The following is a 23902-nucleotide window of genomic DNA, read 5'->3' on the forward strand; positions in this document are numbered from 1 at the left end:
TGCCACTATCAAGCCTGCTTGGTTTCCCCTTGGTCAAGACCGACCATAAGCGGTCCGTAAGTTTCCCAAGTTTTTGGTATTTTTTTAGTACTTGAAAATCAGGGATATTTTTCACTGTCAAATTCAGAAGTCATGAACTGGTATCAATGATTTGCAACATCAACAATAGGAAGTTTTGTATCAGTGTTGATCTGGAGGGCACACGTTTACAACTTAAATAGTTTTAATGACTTTAAATTGTAAATTTCATAGTACATGGAATAGACTATGCCACATGCATCTTTCGATTCTGAATGTGAACCAGATATATTAATTTGATTGTAAACTACGAAATGAATTTGGAATCACGATACGAAATTTCTTCATATAATCAAGTTGCAGTTAAATTCATGTATTTACTTTTAATCTTGTATTTAATATTATAATACAATTAGAGTTATCTAATTGATTATAATTGCTAACAAAAATGCTGACAAGCTAGCGAAATGAAAACAAACTTTGACAATGGTGGAAGATAATTTAAAGATGGCAGGGATCATTTGAAGGTGGAGGAAGATAATTTAACAATGGCAGGGATCATTTGATGATGGTCTAAGATTTTTAAACGATGGTGGAAGATTTTTAAACCATGGCGGTGCACCATCATAAAACAGGTCATAAAGAGCCCTGATTTCATAAAGACCAATAGACTTATGCTCAAGTTCTTGTCTGAAAATCCGAAAATCTTACATTTTTGGCATCTTTTTGGTCTTAAGTTGCTATGCAGATTGGGTCAAACCCTTCAAAAATCTTCTAAACCATGCTTTTGCATACTGGAACCTTGTGCTGCAATGTTATAGAGATCCAAACAATTATACTAAAGTTATTGTCTGAAAACCAGCTGTCTTTAGATGATGATGACGCCTACAATGTGACAACTCAAATAAATACTGTACCTGGAGGAACACTGTTCTCATCTACAGAGTTGATGTACGATCTTTTCTTTCTCTTAATGCTCGACCTTAAATTACCTGAAATATACAAAATACAGAGAAATTATTTACACTGGCTTTGAATTTATAGAAAATATAACTAAATTAATTTGATTCATTCGTCTGCACAACTTATAAATTTGCTATACTGTGGATTCATTCTCAAAATCCCGAGGATTTTGATAATTGTTCCCTTTTAAAGTTTCTATTTATCTACAATAGTTTTCAAGATGATGGGTAAAAGGAAAAAAAAAGTTAAAAGCTATGATCAAAGGGCAATAACAAGGGTAAAACTTAATGCCCCCTCTGCTATTGCTGGGTATAACAATAATACAAAGTTTCAGAAGGACCATGCATAGTAAGGTTGAATAATTCCTTATATAAATCAATACAAATCTAAAAAAACAAAAAACCCTGTTTATGAAATAGGTATTACCTGATCTAGCAACTATTTTACTTACTGGTTTTCATCTGTGTTTGAAGGTATTTTCTTTGCAGACGGGCTATTCTCCTTCTTTTCCTCCTTTTTTTACAATGACAAGGTGGTCCATTGTCGTTCTGCATCAGATCTTTTGTTTCATCCCCTGGACGACACTTCATCAAACGAGGAAGCTTTCTCTTTGGGTCTTGTATACACTGATATTTCTGAATAACAAAAATGAAATTTAATAATTAATTTATATATTTTGCTTTACATTATACTGTGATTTGACAGTAAGTGTTGCTCTTCACCTTTTGTAGTTTATTAAAATTCTGACCAAATAGCAATTTGTTTTATCAAACCAAACTGTTAGAAATTAAAACTAACTGTCAAGTGGTGAACGTGCAAGGTGATATAAATAAACATACTTATTGTCCTGTTAGACTTTAAAACAACCTTATTGATTATATGAAAATGGTAAGGGTTGCATTATTGTTAAACATGAAAATAATTTGCTGAATTTGTATACAGAGTTTTATTGTAATTTTCAATTTACAGCTGCTGAAAGGTAGTAATTTGTTAATAGCTATAAAAATATCAACTAAGCTTTCATAGTTTTTCTTTTAAAAAGTCTTTACATTCATTACAATCCGACATCAGTTGGAAATAAACAGGTAAAATTCAGTAAAATATATATGTGAAATTACATACATTGCCTGTAAGTTTCCATAAGTTTTTTAAAATGATCTTTTGAATCTATCTCCCTTTAATACTACAAGAGAACATATTTAAGTTATGATTATATTTCACTATGTATTTCAGATATTAATCTAAAGAAAGCTTGAATAGAAAAACATCATTCTAAAGAATAAATAACCAGATGCTCCGCAGGGCGTAGCTTTATACGACCGCAGAGGTTGAACCCTGAACGGTTGGGGCAAGTATGGACACAACATTCAAGCTGGATTCAGCTCTAAATTTGGATTGTGATTAAATAGTTGACACAGCATAGGTTTCTGACACAGAATGAATGTGTTCTAATGAAATTAAAATTTTTGTTTTCTCTTAGAGCAATTCACTATGCTGTTGAATATTATTCCTCTCAAAAAAATGTTTGAAGAAATTTTCTTTTTATTTATGAAATTTCAAATGAGAAAATTGAACCCAATTTTTTTAATTCACATCCCCCTTTCCCTTATTCCAAAACTAATCTCAATTAAAATTTCTAATGGAGTTTGCAACAATTACTACTCATTTAAATACATCATAAAATATTAAGATGTAAAAAAACTGCTTGTTATCACTGAATGGTAAAGATTATTTTAATTTATCAGTTGGTAGTAAAAAGTGAATATAAATTGTATATTGTATATATAACAAAGATTTAAGTTGATTCTGTACAAAGAAAGATAACTCCAAATAAAAAAAAATCTTACAATTAGATATTTCTTGCTTACTATTCTGGACAAAGAAAGATAACTCTAATTAAAAACAAAATTGCTATTTCACAATATTTTGCAATAAGATATTTCTTGCCATTGCGCAATACTGTGCAATTGAAAAGACTTGCTATTGCACAAAACTTAATATAATAATTTTAGATCCTGATTTGGACCAACTTGAAAAGTGGGCCCAGAATCAAAAATCTAAGTACATGTTTGGATTCAGCATATCAAAGAACCCCAAGATTTCAATTTTTGTTAAAATCAAACTTAGTTTAATTTTGGACCCTTTGGACTTTAATGTAGACCAATTTGAAAACAAGACCAAAAATGAGGAATCTACATACACAGTTAGATTTGGCATATCAAAGAACCCCATTTATTCAATTTTTGATGAAATCACACAAAGTTTAATTTTGGACCCCGATTTGGACCAACTTGAAAACTGGGCCGATAATCAAGAATCTAAGTACATTTTTAGATTCAGCATATCAAAGAACCCAACCGATTAATTTTTTGTCAAAATCAAACGAAGTTTAATTTTGGACCCTTTGGACCTTAATGTAGACCAATCTGAAAACAGGACCAAAAGTTAAAAATCTACATACACAGTTAGATTCGGCATATCAAAGAACCCCAATTATTCAATTTTGATGAAATCAAACAAAGTTTAATTTGGACCCTTTGGGCCCCTTATTCCTAAACTGTTGGGACCAAAACTCCCAAAATCATTACCAACCTTCCTTTTATGGTCATAAACCTTGTGTTTAAATTTCATAGATTTCTATTTACTTATACTAACGTTATGGTGTGAAAACCAAGAAAAATGCTTATTTGGGTCCCTTTTTGGCCCCTTATTCCTAAACTGTTGGGACCGACACTCCCAAAATAAATACCAATCTTCCTTTTGTGGTCATAAACATTGTGTTTAAATTTCATTGATTTCTATTTACTTAAACTAAAGTTATTGTGCAAAAACCAAGAATAATGCTTATTTCGGCCCTTTTATGGCCCCTAATTCCTAAACTGTTGAAACCAAAACTCCCAAAATCAATCCCAACCTTTCTTTGGTGGTCATAAACCTTGTGTCAAAATTTCATAGATTTCTATTTACTTAAACTAAAGTTATAGTGCGAAAACCAAGAAAATGCTTATTTGGGCCCTTTTTGGCCCCTAATTCCTAAAATGTTGGGACCAAAACTCCCAAAATCAATACCAACCTTCATTTTGTGGTCATAAACCTTGTGTTTAAATTTCAAAGATTTCTATTCACTTTTACTAAAGTTAGAGTGCGAAAACTAAAAGTATTCGGACGACGACGACGACGCCGACGCCAACGTGATAGCAATATACGACGAAAATTTTTTCAAAATTTGCGGTCGTATAAAAAAACCTAATTTTGGACATTTTTCTACCAATTCAAAAATTACAACCTATCACCTTTCAAATGACAGTCATCCTTTGCAAAGACATTCTGACATTCATATTCATAATAATATTAAAGTGGAGTTTAAGTCTAATAGGATTGTATATATGCTTTATTATATAGCATTGAACTTTCTCAACTTGACAACTTGTTTTCAACAGCAGTTTGTGTAAATTTCTGACAGTTGAACATTTTTATTAGGTGGAGAGCAACACTTACAGTCAAAACACAGTTTAACAAATAGATATCAAGGCAAAAAGTGAACTGTCTATAGATAGTGTGGAAGATAGACAAGAATTTTGAGTTTGTTGTGCTTAGCATACCCCCACTTGTTATCTAAAGTATGGGAAATAGGAAGTAGGTATCAGATAGATTGTAAGAGTGCTTAACACATTACATCACTGCCAACATGCTGACTAAATAGAAAATCCTCCTGTTAAATAGTACTGGAGAAATTGTGACCAAAAAATTTAGGTATATTTGTCCTTAATATTCAAAGTACAGTCAAACCTCAATAAGTTGAAGTCGTTGATACCAACAAAACTGTTCAACTCATTTAAGATTAGAGCCATCCAAGTCACTAGCTGGTCGCAGAACAACATGTTTTCCAATTTCAAAAAGCATCTTGTTTCGTCAACCTGGTATGTAAAAGCAGAAGACTTGTTTTATTTATCTATCTGCATCAATATTAGATGTTGACAAACAGTGAATTCATATCTTATTTGTTATCTATTGACCTCACATTGATTAAGTTAACTTATTTCCTTTGACAATAGAGACATCAGATATCAATAATTAGATTTTCAAGTATTTATAAAGGCATTCATCTTTTGGGGGTATGCTTTGAGACATTAAAAAAATAAATTGTAATAAATTGTTATAAGTTACAAAATTCAGATTAAAAAAAAATTCCTGCATATAATTGGAAAAAAATCCTTCTTTTTATCAATGTTAAACAAATGATTGTCCTGAGAACAACACCCACTCAACACACACAAAATATAAATGGTTTGTGCTGAATTCATTCTCCAAGAATGTAGGACTGCAAAGTTCTCTTCATAGTTCGCCTAGTGTACACTGTTTAACTACCTCCTTTGTTTCTTAGGGATCCTTTTTTGATAATTATTCTTTCCATAATTTAATAATATTAAACTGCTTTATACAAACACAAAAAATGTTCTTTAAAAGTGACAATTAACATTTGTTTTATCTTATTCTTTGAAAAACAGTCTTGGTTAACTTAGGGATTTCTTTCCTAAAAACTAAAGATTTTACAGGGCAAAATACCCTGCAATATTTAAATAAGAAACTAATTAAATGATACTCATGGTTTATATACAACACCGGCTTTTAAATATTTCAATTTAAGTGTTCATGATGAAGGTATTCAGAGCTTTAGACACACCAAATGTTTAAAGTGTTCTTGTCATATATTTAAGGAAAAACAGAACCACAGTAGTTGAAGAGTTGCCACCGTCAATTGTAGATTTGACGGTCGCAAATGCAGTTTTAATACGATTAAACTTGATAAATTGTCTAAATTTGACAAATAAAAAAAAATCCCTGAAACATTATGAATAGTTTTGGCGCAAAGACATCATGGGTAAACGTGACGTCATACTAATGAAAACTTACAAGCTGGAGTTTATTACGTTGCCTGTACAATTCAAATTCAGATAAAATTACGTTAAAAACGACGAATTCAAAATAGGTGTTGTTCTATTTTCGATTATATAGCAGTATTCGAACATTTGTTGCTTCATTAATTCAAAATGGCAGGCCCCCTCCTTAGTTACGCCTGGTCAACTGTAGATTTGACGGCAACTTTTAGCCAATGAAAAAAAATGTTGCATAAAAATTGCATTAGAATGTCCAATTGATCACACAATATTCTGCACCTGATCTACTTTACATGGAGGTTGGTTTTCTGGTTTAGCACACTCTTTGTATATGCGTTTCTGTTTAGGTGTAGCATATAACAAACGGGTTTCTGGATTTTCCAAAAATGTTCTCTTCTGTTCTCTCATCATATCTTTATATCTCTTCCCTGTTATTTTGCTGGAAATACATTTATTATATATATAGAATAACCATACATTGTCCTGAAATATTAATGTTTTTTGTACAAGGCTTAGAAACAGGTAGAAAGCAAGGCTGTTCCAAGCATTTTACCTGTTTCGAGCCGAGTACAAATAACAAATTGATATTTCGAGACAATGTATGGTTATTCATTATATACTGCAACTCTTAAAAACTAAAAACGTTCTAAATGAAGAATTTTGGGTAAAAAACATCTTTTCTTAATTTGAAGCGGACGACGTTAAATTTCCGCGAACTTGTATGTTTTATTGACGACATAAATAAAACTCTACGGAAACCCATTGTCAACGTCATAAACAAGGTGATATCGGTCATGGACTGTAAATGACATATGAATATACAGTCAATGCAATTTGACTGCTCAAATAGCACAGCTGCAGTATATATCAAAATACAAATGTTGTGTTAATAAATAAATTCAAAATTTAAAAGATCTTCCAGCATATGATACTATAAACAGAATTGTTATTTTCACAGTATAATTTGAAACTCAAACCACTGATATTACACATTGAAAAACTTTAGTACTGGCAATCCAATAATTAAAATTAAAATTTTTTGGAAGAAAACTTTTTTAATCAATTCATCAAAAGCACCTAGCAACAAACAATAGAGAGCACTGACCCTCTTTCTAACAGGACTGTATCACCCCATGGCTTCCTCGTCTTTACAAACCCTTTACTGTCAACACTAAAATACAAAATAGCAATACGTCAAACAAAAACAATAGTACTTATTTTATTTTGTTTACCTTATATGTATGATATATTTTCACATATACTGTACATGATACATTCATGAGTTTTTACAAGAATAAATTGAGACATATCAATATCCAATATTAACAGAATCTGTATGAATGGTAACAGTGTTAAATGTTAATAAAGAATAGTCAATGAATATATGGTATTGGTATGTTTTAATAGCTAAAGACCATGAACAAGCAACATGGTTTACTTGTCACATGTCATATTTATGAGGCATATATTTGTACCTTTTAATATGCTCCACCTTTTGCATTTCATGGGTCTTTCATAGATTCCCATAGGTGTCTTTTTAACTATGTTAGATTTTGTTGCTTATTTTCTACTTATTTGATGGACAGTTGTCTCATTGACAATCATATGTTAAAATGGAAGTAGAATTTGTTACAAATGTTAAATGGTTGTAGATACTATAATCTCTGAAATGTTACTTACTTTTGAGGATCCCTGTAAGCTTTGATCAGTCTCATAATTGATTTTCCATCAAAATGGTCTGGTATTTCTAACCCAGCTATATCTAAGATTGTTGCTGCTATATCTATATTCAAAACCATATTAGATATTCTGTAATCATAAAAAGTTAAAATTAGCATAACAAGCAATTAAATATACCAAGCTGAAAGGCCTTGGCTTATATCAAAATAACAATAACAAATCTCAAAGTGAGGCTGCTTTCTTTTGTAAAATATTTAGGTTTATGCCCATTTAAGAGAAAAATATGATTTGTAATAATTCTAGACAATTGCTAACCTGATCACATCATTGGTGTTAAAGATACTTCACCTGGAACATAGTTGTATAACATGACAACATAAGAACACATTTTTTCCATTTAGGTAAAATTATTTTTATTTGAAATTCTGAGTTGTATAATCTATACCTGACTTTGCACCTGTCCGAAGTCAGGAATCTGATGTACAGTAGTTGTCGTTTGTTTATGTAATTTATACGTCTTTCTCAGGTTTTTTTTTTATAGATTAGACCGTTGGTTTTCTGGTTTGAATCGTTTTACACTAGTATATTTGGGGCCCTTTATAGCTTGTTGTTCAGTGTGAGCCAAGGATCCATGTTGAAGGCTTGAAAGTACATTGACCTATACTGGTTTACTTTTTTAAATTGTTATTTGGATGGAGAGTTGTCTCATTGGCACTCACACAACATCTTCCTATATCTATTCAATGCAACATTTTTTTATTTTTTTTCAAACATGTATTTTACAGGCAATACTGCAAGGCAGTGTATACTTAATTTTTGTTCTGCATATATTCATATTAACATCTTTTCTACTCTGAAATCTCTTAGTAAGTTAAAATGTTTGGTTTGTTCTGATTATTTATACAGCATTACAAACTGACTTTGACCTTGGTATAATATTCCAGGACCTCTCATTTACAATGGTACTCTTGTGTCAAAGTCATATGGTAAAGCCTTTCCTTTAATCACCCCATACTGTCATAACAAACTTACTTTGACCTTGGTAATATTCCAGGACCTCTCATGTACAATGGTACTCTGGTGTCAAAGTCATATGGTAAAGCCTTTCCTTTAATCACCCCATACTGTCATTACAAACTTACTTTGACCTTGGTAATATTCCAGGACCTCTCATATACAATGGTACTCTGGTGTCAAAGTCATATGGTAAAGTCTTTCCTTTAATCACCCCATACTGTCATTACAAACTTACTTTGACCTTGGTAATATTCCAGGACCTCTCATATACAATGGTACTCTTGTGTCAAAGTCATATGGTAAAGCCTTTAATCACCCCATACTGTCATAACAAACTTACTTTGACCTTGGTAATATTCCAGGACCTCTCATATACAATGGTACTCTTGTGTCAAAGTCATATGGTAAAGCCTTTCCTTTAATCACCCCATACTGTCATAACAAACTTACTTTGACCTTGGTAATATTCCAGGACCTCTCATATACAATGGTACTCTTGTGTCAAAGTCATATGGTAAAGTCTTTCCTTTAATCACCCCATACTGTCATTACAAACTTACTTTGACCTTGGAAATATTCCAGGACCTCTCATATACAATGGTACTCTTGTGTCAAAGTCATATGGTAAAGCCTTTAATCACCCCATACTGTCATAACAAACTTACTTTGACCTTGGTAATATTCCAGGACCTCTCATGTACAATGGTACTCTGGTGTCAAAGTCATATGGTAAAGCCTTTCCTTTAATCACCCCATACTGTCATTACAAACTTACTTTGACCTTGGTAATATTCCAGGACCTCTCATATACAATGGTACTCTTGTGTCAAAGTCATATGGTAAAGTCTTTCCTTTAATCATCCCATACTGTCATTACAAACTTACTTTGACCTTGGTAATATTCCAGGACATCTCATATACAATGGTACTCTGGTGTCAAAGTCATATGGTAAAGTCTTTCCTTTAATCATCCCATACTGTCATTACAAACTTACTTTGACCTTGGTAATATTCCAGGACCTCTCATGTACAATGGTACTCTTGTGTCAAAGTCATATGGTAAAGTCTTTCCTTTAATCACCCCATACTGTCATTACAAACTTACTTTGACCTTGGTAATATTCCAGGACCTCTCATTTACAATGGTACTCTTGTGTCAAAGTCATATGGTAAAGTCTTTCCTTTAATCACCCCATACTGTCATTACAAACTTACTTTGACCTTGGTAATATTCCAGGACCTCTCATATACAATGGTACTCTGGTGTCAAAGTCATATGGTAAAGCCTTTCCTTTAATCACCCCATATTGTCCCAAATGATATCCATGATCTGATGTGTACAAAATATAAGTATTGTCAAGTTCTCCTAACATCCATAGCTCACTACATACCTATCAAATATAGTAATAAGACGATTATTCTATTTCTAAACCAATTCATACTTTTCCTGACTGACTGAAAATCTTTATTACCAATGTAGATTTCCTTTGATCTCAGTTTTTCACTTGTATTTAATAATTAATAGAGATGCAGATTGCACTACCAAACATTTTCATTATTTAAAAAGCTCTGCAAGCTTTATGTTTCAAATATGAAAAGGAGAAAGGCAATAAAGCTTTTATTTGTCCCAAATTAGTAAGAGCAAATTAAAAAGGTGCCATATGTTTTGTTAATTCATATCTTGGACAACTTGGATATTTAGTTAATTATGGTGTGAAACAATGATTTCAAATAGAATTAAATTAAAAAGTTAAATATAGTAACGGTATCCATCTTATTTGGTCCTCACATGCAAATTAAAAAAAAGGCCCCTTTTTATTACTTTCTCACCTTTTCTAAGCAACTTTGAAATTTGTTTAAGAAAGACATTAAGTATCTCAAGACTAATACCTTATCTACTAAATCGTCAACACTCTGTAAAGTTTGGAGCCTTTTCTGTTGTAAAACATCAGTAAATCTCTGTTCAATAGGTTCCATTTTACCTGTTACTTTTAATAAATACTGTTTATCATAATTTGGGGCTACATTCCAACTTGGTGTCCTGAAAAAAATAAAATTTATAATATAAAGTATATATACAAAAAAAACTCAGGAAAAAAATACCTGGAAGTTTAAGGACAGTAATATACAAAAAGCTATTGTTGAAGAATATATGTTGACCTCAAGATGGAGGATTTTTCCAGTTTAGTTGTTGCTCCGTAACTGGCTTTAATGCAATTACATTTTCTGAATTATTTCGATTTATAGTACTGGCTGTACAACATAAGTTCATAAAACAAATTTTGTTATATAAGAAAGAAGATGTGGTATGATTGCCAATGAGACAACTCTCAACAAGAGACCACAAGAGTGCACACACTGAAATGTCTCGCCTTCTTTACTAATCATTGATATTATGTTGATAGTCCTACATATAAAGCTTTATTACAACTGTCACATAAACTTAACATTAACCAAGATAGCTAAACAAAGAAGACCAATGAACTATGAAAATGAGGTCAAGGTCAGATGAACCATGCCAGGCAGACATGTACAACTAACAATGCTTCCACACATTAAATATAGTTGACCTATTACTTATAGTTAAAAGAAAAATAGACCAAAACACAAAAACTTAACACTGTGCAATGAACTGTGAAATTAAGGTCATGGTCAAATAAAACGTGCGGGACTGACATATAGATCATAAAATATTTCCATACACCAAATATAGTTGACTTTTGGCATATAATATTGGATAAAAAGACAAAAGCTCAAAACTTAACTATAACCACTGAACCATGAAAAGGAGGTCAAGGTCAAATGACATCTGCCCGCTAGACATATACACCTAAAAATCATTCCATACAACAAATATAGTAGACCTATTGCATAAAGTATAAGAAAAACAGACCAAAACACACAAACTTAACTACAACCACTGAACCATGAAAATGAAGTCAAGGTCAAATGACACCTGCCAGTTGGACATGTACACCTTACAGTCCTTCCATATGCCGAATATAGTAGACCTATTGCATAAAGTATAAGAGAAACAGACCAAAACACAAAAACTTAACTATAACCACTGAACCATGAAAATGAGGTCAAGGTCAGATGACACCTGCCAGTTGGACATGTACACCTTACAGTCCTTCCATATGCCGAATATACTAGCCCTATTGCTTATAGTATCTGAGATATGGACTTGACCACCAACACCAAAACTTAACCTTGTTCACTGATCCATGAAATGAGGTTGAGGTCAAGTGAAAACTGTCTGACAGGCATGAGGACCTTGCAAGGTACGCACATACCAAATATAATAACCCTATTACTTATAATAAGAGAGAATTCAACATTACAAAAAATCTGAACTTTTTTTTCGAGTGGTCACTGAACCATGAAAATGAGGTCAAGGACATTGGAAATGTGACTGACAGAAACTTCGTAACATGAGGCATCTATATACAAAGAATGTAGCATCCAGGTCTTCCAGCTTCTAAAATATAAAGCTTTTAAGAAGTTAGCTTACGCCTCGCCGTAGCCACCGCCGTAGCCGCCGCTGCAGCCGCCAGATCACTGTCCCTATGTCGAGCTTTCTGCAACAAAAGTTGCAGGCTTGACAAAAATGACACAGAAATTAACAACAATAGGTCACCGTATGTACCCAGTTATCTAAAATCATCATGATTGTGAAAATCAATCTTTATTGATAAAAAGACAATTTTTGCACTAGTATGAACAATTCATTTACATACTTTTCTTCCTATTCTTCTTTGAAAGTAATCTTACAAATTTGACATTTAAAACAATAGCTACTGGGTGTTGCAAAATCTTCTACATGGGTGTATATGTTACCTTTCAGTGTTTTTATCTGATATATTAAAAATCTTTAGTTTATTTTAATGTAGGATCATAAATAAGAGGCAACAGTAGATACTGAGATTCAAATCTATCTTACAAAGCATAGCTGAATGACATTAGGAAGCTGGGGTCTGACTGAATGACATTAATTCAATATGGGATACATGAAGCTGGGGTCTGACTGAATGACATTAATTTAATATGGGATACATGAAGCTGGGGTCTGACTGAATGACATTAATTCAATATGGAATACAGGCACTGTGGATACAGGAAGCTAGGGTCTGACTGAATGACATTAATTCAATATGGGATACAGGAAGCTGGGGTCTGACTGAATGACATTAATTCAATATGGGATACAGGCACTGTGGATACAGGAAGCTGGGGTCTGACTGAATGACATTAATTCAATATGGGATACAAGAAGCTGGGGTCTGACTGAATGACATTAATTCAATATGGGATACAGGCACTGTGGATACAGGAAGCTGGGGTCTGACTGAATGACATTAATTCAATATGGGATACAAGAAGCTGGGGTCTGAGTGAATGACATTAATTCAATATGGGATACAGGGAGCTGGGGTCTGACTGAATGACATTAATTCAATATGGGATACATGAAGCTGGGGTCTGACTGAATGACATTAATTCAATATGGGATACAGGAAGCTGGGGTCTGACTGAATGACATTAATTCAATATGGGATAAAGGAAGCTGGGGTCTGACTGAATGACATTAATGCAATATGGGATACAGGAAGCTGGGGTCTGACTGAATGACATTAATTCAATATGGGATACATGAAGCTGGGGTCTGACTGAATGACATTAATTCAATATGGGATACAGGCACTGTGGATACAGGAAGCTGGGGTCTGACTGAATGACATTAATTCAATATGGGATACAGGAAGCTGGGGTCTGACTGAATGACATTAATTCAATATGGGATACAGGAAGCTGGGGTCTGACTGAATGACATTAATTCAATATGGAATACAGGAAGCTGGGGTCTGACTGAATGACATTAATTCAATATGGGATACAGGAAGCTGGGGTCTGACTGAATGACATTAATTCAATATGGAATACAGGAAGCTGTGGTCTGACTGAATGACATTAATTCAATATGGAATACAGGAAGATGGGGTCTGACTGAATGACATTAATTCAATATGGGATACAGGAAGCTGGGGTCTGACTGAATGACATTAATTCAATATGGGATACAGGCACTGTGGATACAGGAAGCTGGGGTCTGACTGAATGACATTAATTCAATATGGGATACAGGAAGCTGGGGTCTGACTGAATGACATTAATTCAATATGGGATACAGGCACTGTGGATACAGGAAGCTGGGGTCTGACTGAATGACATTAATTCAATATGGGATACAGGCACTGTGGATACAGGAAGCTGGGGTCTGACTGAATGACATTAATTCAATATGGAATACAGGAAGCTGGGGTCTGACTGAATGACATTAATTCAATATGGGATACAGGCACTGTGGATACATGAAGCTGGGGTCTGACTGAATGACATTAATTCAATATGGGATACAGGAAGCTGGGGTCTGACTGAATGACATTAATTCAATATGGGATACAGGCACTGTGGATACAGGAAGCTGTGGTCTGACTGAATGCCATTAATTCAATATGGAATACAGGAAGCTGGGGTCTGACTGAATGACATTAATTCAATATGGGATACAGGAAGCTGGGGTCTGACTGAATGACATTAATTCAATATGGGATACAGAAAGCTGGGGTCTGACTGAATGACATTAATTCAATATGGGATACAGGCACTGTGGATACAGGAAGCTGGGGTCTGACTGAATGACATTAATTCAATATGGAATACAGGAAGCTGGGGTCTGACTGAATGACATTAATTCAATATGGAATACATGAAGCTGGGGTCTGACTGAATGACATTAATTCAATATGGGATACAGAAAGCTGGGGTCTGACTGAATGATATTAATTCAATATGGGATACAGGCACTGTGGATACAGGAAGCTAGGGTCTGACTGAATGACATTAATTCAATATGGAATACATGAAGCTGGGGTCTGACTGAATGACTTTAATTCAATATGGGATACAGGAAGCTGGGGTCTGACTGAATGACATTAATTCAATATGGGATACAGGCACTGTGGATACAGGAAGCTGGGGTCTGACTGAATGACATTAATTCAATATGGGATACAGGAAGCTGGGGTCTGACTGAATGACATTAATTCAATATGGGATACAGGAAGCTGGGGTCTGACACATGCTTATGCACAAACCTTTGTAATGCATCATTTCAAAACATTGATAAAATATTTGTTACATGTATTTTAGAAACTTACTTAATGTGTTATTATGAAACATGTATTCTTATACATACCTATGAAATGTATTATTAAAAAAGAGATGTTGATATTGAGGGGCTGCATCCTCAGGACCGTGTGGTGCTGGAGTACTCAGTACCATCAATACTGGTCTGAAATATAGAACAATCTATAATATATATATTAAGTAATATGAAACAGGAAGATAAATACATGTACATACCAGTATATAATGTCCGTGGATATGTGGGTGTGTTGGTGATTCTTGGCAATAACTCTGCAAAAGCCTCAATGGACATTGAATGTTACAAAAAATCCATATCTACCAGTGAGCCAATTCTTCAAAAGAATCAAATTATAGACAGACAATAACAACATTATCTCCATGACATTAATGACATGCAAGTTCTTGTTCTTTGCTTTTTGCATGTATGTTACTGTGCATGTACTGATTTTGTGTCATGAATGCATATCCCCATAATCCTTTGTTGTTTTTTTATACAGTATTACTTGTAGGTAAAAAGTGTTAATGGTATTATAAATTAAGATTTTGACCTATAAGGATAATATTTTCCAAAGTAGGGGAGTCAAAACATCATGGCAATGAAAACGTCTTTTAAATTCTTTTAAAATGTTTTGTTTTGCTTTTAAGATACTTATTGCACCATTATAAAATACAGTGTAAATGCTATAGTATCATAAATTACTATTTTGACACACTGGCACTGAGGTAGATGGTTTATTTTACCATGGCTAAGAAAAACTGTTATAAATATCTTTTCCAACATATGTTTTCCATTTAAAATACTTAATTAAGCATTATAATTAGATCACATAGCTTTGATTATTTGTAATTCTGATATCTTAAGAGGGTTAGATTTTCCCATGAAACGACCATCGATTTATCATGGTTAAGAAATCTAATCTAAAATCTTTCGAAAAACATATATTTTTAGTTGAAGAAACTAATTACCACATTATAACTAGGTAACTGACACATCATCAGGAGCCTAGCATGAAGCTGATGCATACAAAGCAATTCATGTTCATGGGTTGTCAATATCTTTAAATTTTGACACCAGCAATAAATACAGGAATTTCTATTGAAAAAATACAAGATATGTTACAATCCAACAGCATTTATTTAGGTGGGAAACCAATAATCTTTGACTCAGAGAACCATTTGGAATAAAAACTCATACCTAAGTGAACCTTAAATTAATGATACTACCGAGACAGATAAATCTGCTTCATATTTAGACCTTTTTCTCGAAATGACTACTGATAGTAGTTTGAATACCAAAATTTATGACAAACACGATGATTTTAATTTTCCTATAGTCAACTTTCCATTTTTATGTAGAAAAAACATCCCTCATGTCAAGTCATAATAACTTTCCATCATTACCGAACTTAACAAAGAAACTAGAGGCTCTAAAGAGCCCGTGTCGCTCACCTTGGTCTATGTGAATATTAAACAAAGGAAGAAGATGGATTCATGACAAAATTGTGTTTTGGTGATGGTGATGTGTTTGAACATCTTACTTTACTTAACATTCTTGCTGCTTACAACTTTCTCTATCTATAATGAACTTGGCCCAGTAGTTTCAGTGGAAAATGTTAGTAAAAATTTACATATTTTAGGAAAATTGTTAAAAATTGACTCCTTCGGGGGCAATTGACCATTTCAGTCATGTCGACTTATTTGTTAATCTGACTTTGCTGAACATTATTGCTGTTTACAGTTTATTTCTATCTATAATAATATTCAAGATAATATCCAAAAACGGTAAAATTTCCTTAAATTACCAAATCAGGGGCAGCAACCTAACAACGGGTTGTCTGTTTCATCTGAAAAGTTCAGGGCAGATAAATCTTCACCTGATGAACAATTTGACCGCTGTCAGATTTGCTCTAAATGCTTTGGTTTTTGAGTTATATGCCAAAAACTGCATTTAACTCCTGTGTTCTATTTTTAGCCGTGGTGGCCATCTTGGTTAGATGGTCAGGTCAATGCACACATTTTTTTAAACTAGATACCACAAAGATGATTGTGGCCAAGTTTGGATTAATTTGGCTAAGTAGTTTCAGAGGAGAAGATTTTTTAAAAGATTACTAAGATTTTCGAAAAATGGTTAAAAATTGACTATAAAGAGCAATAACGCCTAAAGGGGTCAACTGACCATTTTGGTCATTTTGACTCATTTGTAAATCTGACTTTGCTGAACATTACTGCTGTTTCAGTTTATCTCTATCTATAATAATATTCAAGATAATATCCAAAAACGATAAAATTTCCTTAAAATTACCAATTCAGGGGCAGCAACCCAACAACGGGTTGTCAAATTCATCTGAAAATTTCAGGGCAAATGGATCTTGACTTGATAAACAATTAAACCCCATGTCAGATTTGCTCTAAATGCGTTGGTTTTTGAGTTATATGCCAAAAACTGCATTTTACCCCTATGTTATATTTTTAGCCGTGGTGGCCATCTTGGTTAGATGGCCAGCTCACCGGACACTTTTTTTTAAACTAAATACCCCAAGGATGATTGTGGCCAAGTTTGGATTAATTTGGCCCAGTAGTTTCAGAGAAGAAGATTTTTGTAAAAGATTACTATAAAGATTTACGAATAAAGAATAAAAAAAATAATTTGATTTTTTTTTCCCACAAACCAAAAATCTTATTCGCTAATGGAAGGATCAACCTCGTTCTGATTTGTGTCATGCGAGCAGTTGTACACTCATGTGATTCTGAATAGATTGGAATAAATTTTGGTCACATCATATAACTACTGGTATTTGTGACAAAGCATTATCTTGTCTGTGTTGAAGTAAGAGAAGGATAATGAAATACCTTTTAGGAAAATACTGTTTGCTTCTTTTGAGGAATGTTACACTGTCATTAGCAATCAAATCAGTGAAGTAATCCTGATAATAATTATCTTCATGTTTCATCTTCTGTCCATTAAAATTAACTGTATAATTATAAAACCGAGAGTTTTTCACAAGTCCTAACCATTCTCTCCAGCCAGCTGGTATGTATGTGCCATTATATTCATTTAAATATTTACCAAAGTAACCTACAAAATATAAAAATTTGATATAATAAATGAATGATTCCAATGGGACAACTTTTCTTCAAAGTACAAGAGGATAAATTCTTCATCTTGTTTACAAATTCAATTTTTGATATTTCTTTTTTATACCTTTATTACAAAATCTAATCTAAACATTTCATTTAAATATTTACCAAAGTAACCTACAAAAAAGTTTGATATTATAAGTTATATGGTTCCCTACTGACACCCTATGGGTTCATAGAGGTTAGTAAAATTCATAGGGGATGAGGCCGGAGGCCAAATCCCCTATGGATTTTATTCACCCTCTTTGGTTCATAGAGGGTCAGTAGTTTTAAACTGTATAAAGAATTTATCGCAAGCTTTACTTTTTCTGCTGTGTTTTGTTGAAAAATAAACAATGAAACACAACAAGATTAATAGATGACATCACCATTAACGTGTCATGAACCCCCTATGAAATTTACTAACCCCCTACGGTCTCATAGGGGTCACCATGTGACCTCGTTAAACCTGAATCACAAATTGATAATTACCTGCGATGCGATAAAATAAATGAATGATTCCAATGGAACAACTTTTCTTCAAAGTAAAAGAGGATACATTGTTCATCTTGTTTACAAATTCAGTTTTTGATATTTTTTTTCCTCTATATTACAAAATCTTATTTAAACATTGACATTTCAGGGGCAATAACTCCAAATAGTTTTTTTTTTAATAATTCTATGACCTTTGTCAGTTTTACTGTTTACATGAAATCACTTATTGTATGGTTCAGCCTTGGACAAACTTAAATGTGTTGTATTTTAGTTTGGACAATGTAAAATGTAGTGGTACTGTTGCAAATTGAGTTAACATAATGACATCTACACAATGCAGTTCATGTAATCTCAAACTAGACGCTCTCAAGAGCCTGTATCGCTCACCTGACTCTACTTGGGTTTTTGAATTCATATAAAAAAAGATAAAATTTGGCTACAAAGTAACAACACTTGGCCACCACCTCATTAGGAAAGGAACATTAATGCTATGTTTGATATCATTCAATTCAGTGGTTCTCTAGAAGAAGACTTTTGTATGCATTTCCCATAGGGTCCTAAGTTAAACTAAGTCACCCCACTGGTGGCCATCTTGGATGTTGGATTAGCTACAAAGTAACAACACTTGGTCAGCACCTCATACAGAACATTCATACTGTGTTTGGTTTGATTCCATCAGTGGTTCTCTAAAAAAAGTCATTTGTATGAATTTCCCATAGGTCCTCTGTTAAACTAAGTCCCACGCTGGTGGCCATCTTGGATGACAGATTGGCTACAAAGTAACAACACTTGGTCAGCACCTCATTAAGGAACATTCATCATGATTCATGCCATGTTTGGTTTCATTCCATTTAGTAGTTCTTTAAAAGAAGTCATTAGTATACATTTCCCATAGGGTCCTATGTTAAACTAAGTCCCCCGCTGGTGGCCATCTTGGACGATGGATCAGATACAAAGTAACAACTCATGGTCAGCACCTCATAAGGAACATTCATGCCATGTTTGGTTTCATTCCATTCTGTGGTTCTCTAAAAGAAGTCATTTGTATGCATTTCCCATAAGGTCCTATGTTAAACATGTTAAACTAAGTCACCTGCTGGCAGCCATCTTGGATGATGGATTGGCTACAAAGTAACAACACTTTGTCAGCACCTTATAAAGAACATTCATGCCATGTTTGGTTTCGTTCCATTCAGAGGTTTTCTAGAAGAAGTTCAAAATGTAAATGTTAACAACAAAGACGATGGACGCCAAGTGATGAGAAAAGCTTAAAAGAGCTAATAACGATACAAATAGACAACACTTACCTGTACGATAACCTGCATTACTTAAATATGTAGCAAAACTCCTCGACTCATGGTTGGCCTGCCAATATGGCGAAGAGCAATTGTCATTGTTTGTATATACATGATGATTATGTGTGTACATCCCAGTTAAAAAAGAACTACGTGAAGGACAACACATTGGTGTGCTTACAAATGAATTGTTGAACTGAACTCCCTGATCTCTCATCCATTTTAATGTCTTTGGCATGACATGCATAGAACCTAAAAAGAAATTATTAACATTATGGTATAAGTCTACATACTGAGAACATATAAAGAAAATAACACCATTCAGTATCATCCAAAGAGCAAGAGGTTCTTAAGATCTTGTGTCTAATATTTCCAACATGTTATGAAGAATATATGAGGATATAACTTTTGGTGAATGTTGACAAACTGTAGATATCATTTGACATTTGCTGATTTTTGTATCTATCTTCCTCTATTTTCTTTTAATTTCTAAAACAAGAATGTGTCCATAGTACATTAGGATGCTAACTCACACTTTTCTATGTTCGGTGGACCGTGAAATTAGGGTCAAACCTCTTATTTGACATTTAAATTTGAAAGATCATATCATATGTAACATGTGTACTAAGTTTCTATTTGATTTGACTTCAACTTCCTCAAAAACTTCCTTGACCAAAAACTTTTACCTGAAGGGGGACCGACGCACACACAGACCAAAAACCATAATGCGCATAAGTGTGGAATGAACAAATATTGAATGTAAAGCTGTTTTCAAGATAATAGACAATACTTGCATATTAACCCTAAAGTATATTTGACATCGTGACATTTCTGCCCCCTATTTTCTCTATCTATAATTAATGGTTGATGTGATAAAGGTAAAACCTATTTGCTTTTAATTTTTAGTCTTTGAGACCATTTCTCAGTCCAACATGTTTGTGATTGCTTATAACAAGGATCAATCAAATGTAACCAAAGTTGTGAAAAAAATAAATAACTGACATCGGCAATCCATACTGACAACAGTTTTGATATTTGCTTCTTCAATCTCCTTTGCAGGAAATATTTAAGTTCTAGTTTATGTTGTGTGGTAGTATCTACCTTAAATTCCATCCTTTTTTCATTTAAATATAAAGAAAATAAAATGCATACCTAAAAGTTCATCCTGATCATCAGTAATAATCACAATAATGTTTGGTTTATCATTTTTCTTCTTCTTGTTTGAACGTCTGTTATAGATATCCTCCTTGTATGGAGAACGCTGGGCAATGCCTGAACATATCAGTGTCAATATACACATTTCATATATAAGAAAGCACTTAAATCCTTCCATCTTCCCTATCTTATACCTAAAATAGACAATTTAATTACTTGGTCAGGTGTTTCTAACAATGTAATTCTACTGTTTATAACATTTCTCTTCAGCATTTATCTATTGATTTTAATAACATGTACGTTTCTTCTTTGGTGTTAAACATGTGTCTGTTTTACACATTAATAAATTATTCTACAGTAATACATGTATCTATAAGAGCATATCTCTGTAATTACATAAGTTGGTGCTGATATGATTGCTGTTGTTAGGTTGCTGGTATTGAGATTCTGTGTTTTGTTACAAGTTCATATCATATCAGTCCTCTTTATGGAGTCATTGTGTTGTGTCAGTGGTTATTATAAAATAATAACCAGAGAACACACACTGAAATGTCTTGCCTTCTTTGCTAACCATTGATTTTATGTTGATAGTCTTAAGTATATAAAGCATCACATACAAGTATCACATAAACTTTACATGATCTAAGAAAAAGAGGTCAAGGTCAGATAAAACAAATGAGAAATACATGTAAACCTTACAATCATTAAATTCACCAAGTACAGTTGAGTTGAGTTGACCTATTGTTTATAGTTTCTAAACAAGAATGTGTCCACAGTTCACGGATGCCCCACTCGCACTATCATTTTCTATGTTTAGTGGACCGTGAAATTGGAATAAATTCTCTAATTTGGCATTAAAATTAGAATGTTGTTATCAAAGGGAACATGTACACTAAGTTTCAAGTTGATTGGACTTCTACTTTATCAAAAACTACCTTGACCAAAAACTTTAACCTGAAGCAGGACAGACGGACGGACGCACAGACGGACAAACGAACGAACGGAGGCACAGACCAGAAAACATAATGCCCCTCTACTATCGTAGGTGGGGCATAAAAACTTACTTAACCAAACAAACTAAACATTGACCATTGAACCATGGAAATGAGGTGAAGGTCAAACCAAGCCAGACAGACATGTTCACCTTACAATCAATCTATGCATTAAATATAGTTCACTTATTGTTTAGATTATCAAAGAAACAAACTTAACCATGAATACTTAACATTTACCAATTTACCATGAAAATGAGGTCAAGGTCAAATGACACCTGCTAGTTGGATGGGCATGAGGACCTTGCAAGGTAACGCACATACCAAATGCAGTTATCTTATTATTCATAATAAGAAAGAAATTAACCTTACAAAACATCTTAACCTTTTTCAAGTAGTCACTGAACAATGAAATCCAAGGGTATCAACCCCTAAATTTATACTACAGTTCATGAAACGTTCAAGTTTAACACTTGCTGGGAGTATGCCGGAGTTGATGGTGGTGTGCACACTGAAATCTTTTAATTTCATTTTGTTTATATAACAGCTTAATCTGATTAAACAATTAATTGACAGTCATCTATCACTGGAGGTGAATAAACTTTCTACTTTAATATACCAGTACACATATCTGTTAAATTACTTAATAATAAAACTTGCAATATATCTGATAAAGCTGTCAAAATATTGACACTTACTGTCAAAATAATGTATCAATTATAATTATACATTCAGTCAAAACATGGATGTATGTAACTTATATTGGCAGTCCTTTTTAACTACCAAAAAAATGACAAAACCAGAATTATTACTGTTAAAAATAACATTATTAAACACATACTGTTATATAGTTTTTTTTTGTATTTATAGCTCACCAACATTGCACTTTTTCAGGACAATTTTTTTATTTTGATTTATAACTTAAGGAAACAGGAAAATTTGTAAGAGCTCCGCAGAACCCAGTTTCCGTTTATAAGCAATATTCAGAAAAACGGGAAATAAATTTGCTTCTAGTAACAAGCTTTTGATTATAAACAAGCTTTTGTTCTAGTTTGGAAGAAATGCAGAATAGTAAAACTTTAATAACAGAGTGAATGTAATGTTAACTGGCAGAAAAACTAAGTCCATTTTTAAGTAAAATACAGATTTTTTTTGCCACCATAGCCGCCCACAACCTCAACACCAACGACGGAATGTTGGATTGCAGCTATGTCTCACTTTAGTGACAAAAGTTGCAGGCTTAACAATATGTGTTTGTTTTGAAGATGTATTCTCTATTTTACTTTATAGTTCCACAAATTTAATAAAATGGGTTTGAATGGATCTCCACACAACCATGATTCTGTTATGAGGATTTCTTAAATTGGTTATGAGGATTTCTTAAATTGCAACATGCTTAATATTACATCCATAAAATATGAATCATTGATTTTTTATTAATTTTTCACACCAATTCTAGAACATTTCAACAAAAGTCAGCGCGATTGTGCAATTAGAAAATTTGGAGACCCTAAATGTCCTGTGTGGCTCAGTGAATCTCAAACAATGGACTCTCTCCAGCATTGGTGGCTAGAACAGATTTCAAGACAAAAATCACTTGATGAAATTGTCTGTATTGCTGATAATTTTTATCAAAACAGATTTCTATTTATCTTCTTAATTTTTTAACCAAAACACAAAAAATGTTAAAAAAAACTTTGTTTATTTAAGATAACCAATCATTTTCAAAGTTTTGTAAACAGGAAATTTATAAAAAAAGTTCCCATAATTTTTTGTCTGTTTTTTTCCTTTGTATTCCTAGCTTTTTAAATATTGAATGTCCAGTCAAGTTCAAAGTGTAATGGCTGTATACCCAGTCAAGGTCATTAAAAACTTTCATATATATAAGTACAAAGCATAGTTCATATCAATATTAAATTAACAAGGTTTCCTCCAGTATGCATGTAAAATATGCCACTAATTCATTCACTCATCCATCCTTAGCAAAAAACTATCAAAGCAATAATTCACAATATCTATATATATTTTAATGCAAGACCACTAGCTGTAGGGGTTACAAATA

The 23902-nt window shown here is 33.1% G+C and overlaps 1 protein-coding gene across 3 annotated transcripts in view; it reads right to left on the minus strand.

Moving 5' to 3' along the window:
* The window catches only part of LOC134691228 (putative extracellular sulfatase Sulf-1 homolog), a 51809-nt gene that overhangs the window by 12328 nt on the left and 15579 nt on the right, over nt 1-23902 (minus strand). For all 3 annotated transcript variants that reach the window (XM_063551593.1, XM_063551591.1, XM_063551592.1), the window contains exons 3-13: nt 20846-21042; nt 19706-19945; nt 17637-17862; nt 14836-14931; nt 10467-10617; nt 9792-9967; nt 7560-7688; nt 6985-7050; nt 6159-6318; nt 1433-1616; nt 936-1010 (exon numbers count right to left, since the gene is read on the minus strand). In XM_063551593.1, the coding sequence (XP_063407663.1) occupies nt 936-1010; nt 1433-1616; nt 6159-6318; nt 6985-7050; nt 7560-7688; nt 9792-9967; nt 10467-10617; nt 14836-14931; nt 17637-17862; nt 19706-19945; nt 20846-21026 (1684 nt within the window). In that variant the 5' untranslated portion in view covers nt 21027-21042. The remainder of the gene's footprint in view (nt 1-935; nt 1011-1432; nt 1617-6158; nt 6319-6984; nt 7051-7559; nt 7689-9791; nt 9968-10466; nt 10618-14835; nt 14932-17636; nt 17863-19705; nt 19946-20845; nt 21043-23902) is intronic.

This window comes from Mytilus trossulus, chromosome 11 (assembly GCF_036588685.1).
Source record: "Mytilus trossulus isolate FHL-02 chromosome 11, PNRI_Mtr1.1.1.hap1, whole genome shotgun sequence".
Lineage (NCBI taxonomy): Eukaryota > Metazoa > Mollusca > Bivalvia > Mytilida > Mytilidae > Mytilus > Mytilus trossulus.